Source organism: Cyclopterus lumpus, chromosome 3 (genome assembly GCF_009769545.1).
Source record: "Cyclopterus lumpus isolate fCycLum1 chromosome 3, fCycLum1.pri, whole genome shotgun sequence".
Lineage (NCBI taxonomy): Eukaryota > Metazoa > Chordata > Actinopteri > Perciformes > Cyclopteridae > Cyclopterus > Cyclopterus lumpus.
In genome coordinates, this window is record NC_046968.1 from 19,758,937 (window position 1) to 19,766,134 (window position 7,198).

At 39.6% G+C, this 7,198-nt stretch overlaps 1 protein-coding gene across 2 annotated transcripts in view; it reads right to left on the reverse strand.

Moving 5' to 3' along the window:
- The window catches only part of nfatc3a (nuclear factor of activated T cells 3a), a 53,738-nt gene extending 52,458 nt beyond the window's left edge, over positions 1 to 1,280 (reverse strand). For both annotated transcript variants that reach the window (XM_034557974.1, XM_034557963.1), the window contains exon 1: positions 705 to 1,280. In XM_034557974.1, the coding sequence (XP_034413865.1) occupies positions 705 to 795 (91 nt within the window). In that variant the 5' untranslated portion in view covers positions 796 to 1,280. The remainder of the gene's footprint in view (positions 1 to 704) is intronic.
- Positions 1,281 to 7,198: the final 5,918 nt, after the last annotated feature.

Here is a 7,198-nt window from a genome sequence, read left to right on the forward strand (position 1 = left end):
TTTCCAACAGATTAAATCACTACCTGGTGATTTTACATATCCTTATTTTGTTTATGTCCCTTACATTTGACATTTAGCAGTCACAGTGAATAACGCATTATTTCAATGGCAAGACTAGGTTATTAAAACGTCGCAACAACGTCTGTCCTGTTTATTGTGTGAACAACTAGTGAATAAAGCTTATGACAATATCAGCATGAGATTCTTTGAGAAACGTGCATTAGTGACATTGAAGAGGTGTCTTCTTCCTTACACCATTCCCCACTTACGTATCAAACTAACTGTCCCGCCACACACGGCGTCCACGTTTACAGTCGACAAGCTATCTGTCGCACACATTGCAGGAGGTATTTTAACTGAGTTCATAGTTAACTAGCACATGGCAATGACTGCACTTGTGCTAACCTGCTAGCATGCCTAGCTAATGACAGCTGGTGTTGTGGACTGCAGCTCCACCACGATAGAAAGCGTGATATTTGAATATCTCCGTTTCTCCAAAAAAAATTAAAAAAAATAAACACTCGTATTAGGGTCGGTTCCTCTTTTACAGGAAGAGCACACACACACACACACACACACACACACACACAGTATCAAGCTGCCGGGCTAAATTAAGCCAGCGGTAATATTAGCTCGGTTGGGTGAGTAACTTCGGCGTTACTGTGTCACAAGTTTACTACCAATTCACGGGGAAACCCACTGACCTGCGGGGCCTAACGGCTGCTGCTGCCCGTCCTCTCCGAAAATCAGTCGGAAGTCCAGCTCCTCGTTCCCGGGGCAGTTCGCAGTCGTCATCGGGTTTGACAGCTCGGGGTCGACCGTCGACCGCTGGAGCAACGTATGCTCTCCTAAAATGTCACAACATTTACCGACTGCCACGACGCCAAACTTCAACTTTAGTTATTTTAACTCATACGCGTTTTGGCCATGCACGAAATAGTATTCCCCCCCCCCCCTGGTTTGACTAACAACAAAAAAAGATCCCAAATACAGGTCGTTAGCTCCTCTTCCTCAGTTGACTGGTGAGATTGTGGCTTCAACTTCAGAGAAAAGTCCTGTGTCTCTTCCTCACAGTTCTGTCTGTCAGACGAATGTGTAAACAACAAAGAAGCGCTTTCTCTGCCAGCGTTTAATGTCCGCTATAAAGCTGATGAATTGTCCGTTTAATTGTCCCGTCCCCCTCTTGCTCTCTATCTCTCCTCCTGTCGGTTTCTCTGTCGCTCTCGCCGGAGTTCCGATCCCAACTTTTACTAACACCGCGTGACAAGGCTGTTCCAGCGGTGACGTCAGCAGATACAACACAACACGGGCTCGCACACACACGCGCACACGCGCCGCTCCTCGGCTATGGAGTTAATAATCAGTTTATGAAAATGCTACAGGCAATATACAGGCCTGAAATAGCCTTTACTGTTTTTTTAAGGTGTTGTCCAGCGTGAAGCAAAAATAATACCCATAGAATAGGCTACATATGAAACATTAAAAAAAATTAAAAAATGTTTAAATCATATCTTTGATATAGTCTTATCACTGTGTTCATACGCTGTTTTGGCAAAACAAAGTGTACTAACATTTGAAATTGCGTATGGCAAACCTTTTGACCTTGCAACAACCAGGTCTTACAGACACTTTGCTCTATTTAATTGACCCTCTATTTTCTTTCAACCACCCATCAGTAGATTACATCCGATTGCACCTGGCGCTCAACGTTATGCCTCTTTGTGTGTTTCCAATCCAAACCAGGATTGGTAAATATAATGACATTATACAGATCCCCTCCCGCCTCGCCTCTAATCAGAACAATGTGGTCTTGTGAATGGGACTGTACTGGAAGATTTTTAGCATAGCTTTTTGGATTATTTATGTTATGATGCAGCCTAAATAGCACATCAATTCTGGCCATTGAAAGGAAAGTTTGAAATATTCTCCACTTATTGCCTCCTAAAATGGTATTTTTCTTTACAGGGTATTGCACTTGGTGGGACTGAGTGGGTATTTCCTACCAGGACACTACACTAACATATTGGCCAAAAGTTGAGGAGATCAATATATTGTGATCCAACCAAAATGTCGAAAGTAAATCTACATGGCTAGTCATATACATGTTTTTAAGCTGCTCCTTAGACCTGCAATTGTCACTTGCAGGTCACAGCTAATGAGTAGTTTTGCTTTCACTCACATTGTATATCACAATGCAGTTCATTAGAATTTCTGACCAGAGAAAGGGTAGCAAGAGTTAATCTGTGGCAAGAATAAAACAGTGGTGAATCCATCTGTATGTGGGCTGTTCCACCGCCTTTCCTCTGAGGCCCTATCCAAAGCATCAATCTACTCAGGTCAATCTTTATTGGGTAAGCAACACAGAGGCTGCTGCACTCTAACACTTTAATGTGTGGCTGCTTTGATGGTATTCTTGCCTGACAACATTTGTATTAGTATCCAAATCAATTATTATCTGCTTTCATCCTGTTGGAGATATTAGTCCAGAGTATAACATATGCACACTCTTTTTTAATTCATTGACATTTAATAAAATGTACTTGCATTATTTGAAGCATGTATGGGGTATTCAAATTTGTATTGTGATGCCCCCTCCCTGTAATATGCGCACACACACACACACACACACACACACACACACACACACACACGCACACACACACATGCATACATTTGCGACTGATCAAGAATATCTGCTTCTATCAAGCAAGTTGTTATTGTTTCACCAAAGGTTATTGCAACACTGATAAACAAAGTCATCATATTGTAAGCTTTTATTATGTGTTTACTGCTGCTCATTATTTATATTAATAATGAGCTTTTATGATAAACTTGCAATAAAAGAAACACATGAGTACATATATATTCTTTGTGTGAATATCAAATTAACTGTGTATGCTTTTCAAGCTGAATGTGGATGCACAGTAGAAAGCACCAAAGATAATTGATCAAAAAACAAAAAAGTTCTACAAGAGCACATTTTGATTTAAATCAGTCCATCCTCGACACAAATTGCATGCGCAGCAGACAACAGCTTATTTTTCTGACACAGCCACATATACCTAGCTAGATGCATGTGGGCGTACAGAAAGGCGCTCCGCTCACAAATGCATTTGAAAGCATCAATATCACATTTCCTGTGGTCTTGATTTCCAAGCAAAAACAAAAGGTTTAAACCTTTTCATCTTCTTTGCCACCTTCTGAAGCATTTCTCTCTGAAAAGGTATATGTTCCTCTTGCAGTAGTTCTGTAAGGAAAGGTCTTATTGCAATCAAAGTACTCTTTTAATGTTTCCTTTATACAATTTAACTGTATCCTGCCATTTTAGACAGCACCAGGTATAACAGTGTTCTATTAACAGATGTAAAGTTACCTGACTTAAATAATTAATAAATCAATGATAATGCTTGTTAGGAAACCTAAAAGAAGAAAGTAATTATCTTTAAGGAATACATTGAGCAACAGTTACCATAATTTAGTCACACATGATTATTGCATGAATCAGTAATGTCACACTAAGTACTGTTAAAGTTCAAAAGACTCTACCTGGTGCTTGGAGGAAGAAGTCCCGGAGCCAGAGATAATCAAGAGTATTTAATCATAACAGGGAGGATCATCAACACATACCAACCAATTCCAATCTGTATTTAGTTATACTTTTGAAAGAGGTGACTCATTGTTATAACCAAGAATGCTATGAGATGGACTTTCAATAGAAGCAAAACAAATTTAACTGGCATTATCTTAAAATGGGTACAATCACATTAAAGATGTATCTTATTCAATGATAATAACCATTGCGCCACAGGTTCATGTGGAACAAACCTAAACAATTCTCAATTCACTGTCTGCATTCGGATTTGTCACAAATACATTATTATTACATCTAATTATAAAGGGATCCTCATAATATTATCTGGCAGTCACATGACTTGACTGCACTTTCTCCTGTGCAGCAAACATGTCTCCAGACCCACCCGAGTCTAATTCAGGTTACCGGCGTGTCTTATCTTCGCAGATGACCTTTGAAGGGAGAAGATAAAGAGAACAAATTGTGTGGGAGGCTGTACATGTGGTTTGTGATATTATGTTCTTGTAGAGAAAGGTATGAAGGAAATAAACAGCATCTGCCCCCACACTGGTCCTGTTTGAGAGGTGTCAGTCTTTCAAGGATTGGGGTTTACATACATTGCAGAAATGCAACGCATGCAACACCTTGGCAACTAAATGTCAACAAATATCAAATTGCATGCAGTCCTGTATCAACTCGTCAGCTGATAAGGAATTGAAGACTCACTGAGGCTTTTACACAGTTTTTTAAACAAAATATTTTATTCTCCAACATTTGAAAAATAGGAAAATAAAATCTTAATTTCTATAAATTATTGGTCATTAGATGTCTTAATTGATCTGGTTATGGCATATATAAAGTACAGTAATGTTATAATAATGCAGCCAGCAGAGTAGATTAGTGAAATATATGATGGATATATTTGGCAGAATAATTATTCTCAGAGGAACAATGTGTTTTATTTCTTTTGAAATCATGCAAAGAAATATAGTTGCCGTTATAGGTCTGAAAAGGATTTCAGGTTACTTGAAATCTTCCTGGTTGATTAATGCTGCCCTCTTTTGTTCAGTCTGTAAAATTGAGTATTGACTTGATGTGATGAGTGAGTCAGACCTCCTCTCAGCCAATCACAAGCCCGGTGTCTGGTATTAAAAACAAAAGGTTCACAGTATGACCATGGGAACTCATTTTGATGTTTACTTTGCATCGATAAGGTTCATGAAACAAATAATTGTATTTATATGGAAATAACCAGTAAACGCCCAGCTCAGTTATTCCTTTACAAGAAGGCCCCCTGCAGTTCAAAGGGGTTTCACAGCATTGGTTTGTCCAACTCGTGACAGAAATTCTATTAGTGAAGTGTGTGATGTTCTAAAGCTGCACTAAATCAATCGGCGAGCCAATTCATTCAGCACATGGAGAGGGGAGCTGATGTACAATCAATGCTGTGACAGCAGTGCTGATGCAGACAGCTGTTTAATGTGCTGGCTATGAATGCAATTGTTGGGAAGTTAGTGAACCAACATAAATGACTGAAAACATTCCTAGCTGGCAACTGGAGAGTGACAGGGCCTCACATTAAAATGTAATGTGTGCTTTATGTTTAAAAACAAAGCACTAGTAGAAAACACATACATCAAAAGAATGCATTGCGTGAATATAATACCCAATAACATATACCCAATGTCTCACAAATAACAAGCACTTAAGCTGCATATCACATCATAGTAAATGTTCTCCATTGACCCAAAACCAGAAATAACTAGCGAATGCATTTCCTTCTGAAAATGCGTTGCAATACTGAAAGCTGAAATATTTGAAAAAATTAAAAGAACATGAAAATAGCTGAAAATACAGAAAAGGGAAACTACCTGCTGAAAGGTTTTGAAGCCCTAAAGCATTGAACTGAACTGCTGAAAATCCTTTCAGTTGAAAAAAAGTTGGAAACAAAACTGCATCATCTAAATATAATAAGAGATGAATTACAATCGAGGAAAAGCTGTAAACCAAACGATTCTACTGTCACAGTAATAGTAGTAAAAGTAGTAGACTGCTGCAGAGATGGTTCTCCTCTCTTCACAGAGCAACGAGTGACCATCAGGTTCTTGGTCACCTCCCTGAAGAAGATTTTTTACTTTTTTCAACATACTATGACATTTTAATTCTTTTTTCGACATGTTTTTTAAAAAAAATTTTTTAACATACTATGACATTTTATTCTTTTTTCGACATGTTCTACTATCACTTTTTTTAAATACTTTTTTCGATATACTATGACTTTTTAAAAACCTTTTTCTACATACTATACTATTACTTTAAACAACTATTTTCGACATGACTTTTATTTACAATGTTCTTATATCAACAAAGGGGGGCTGGACAGAAACAATTTGGGAAGCACTGCATTAAACAATGCTTTATTTTAGGGCTTTGAAGTATTAGAACTAAAAGGTTTACAATTTAGAACTACATATTTTGATGTTTTAATGCTACAAAATGGGGTGGTCCATCAGGGACGATAGCTTGGCCATCATCCTCCTGTCCCCCACCACCTCCACAGTATCCAGAGGACACCCCAGCACGCTGCTGGCCTTCCCCACCAGTTTGTCCAGTCTCCTCCTGTCAGCTGCTGTGATGCCGCTGCACCAGAAGACCACTCCATAAAAGATGGCTGATGCCACCACCGAGTCGAAGAAGGTCTTCAGGAGTGCTCCCTGCACCCCAAAGGACCTCAGTCTCCTCAGCAGAAAGAGTCTGCTCTGCCCCTTCTTGTAGAGTGCATGAGCGTGGTCAGACCAGTCCAGTTTATTGTTCAAGTGAACACCCAGGTACTTATAAGACTTCACAATCTCAATGTCCAGTCCCTGGATGCTCACTGGTGTTGGAGGAGAGCGTTTACCCCGGCGGAAGTCCACCACCAGCTCCTTGGTCTTGCTGGAGTTGATCTGGAGGCGGTTCCGCTGGCACCATCCTAAGAAGTCCTGGTTCAGTTCCCTGTACTCCCTGACATCATCGGCCGAGATGAGGCCGACTATCGCAGAGTCGTCAGAGAACTTTTGCAGGTGGCAGTTGACAGAGTTGTGTTTGAAGTCCGATGTGTAGATGGAGAAGAGGAATGGAGCCAGAACGGCTCCCCGTGGAGCCCCTGTGCTGCAGGACACCCGATCTGACTCACACACCCGTATCCGCACATACTGTAGACGGTTGTGAGGTAGTCCAGGATCCACGCAGTGAGGTGGTGTTCCACCCCGGTCTGCTCCAGAATCGGAATCTATATGAATTATTATACCTTGAGAACTCAACTGTAATATTAACCAAGTTTATGTGAATATTCTTAAACAAAAACCTTTGTTAACAAAAAGGCTTTCGAAACTTAACATTTTTGTAGCATATATAATAGGTTTATATAGTTAATATGAATTCTAATTAATTAATTATCCGGGTTTTCACTTTTCTCAATTTCTGTTTGTATAATTTTCATGAACTCTTGCATTTTCTTTTCCATTAATGTTTATTTCTGTATTTGCTGACCCTTTTGAATAAAATGTAAAAAAAGAAAACTGCTCTGGTGCGTTTCTATACACGTCATCACTCCCAGCCGACTTGACATCATCAACATTCGTCAAG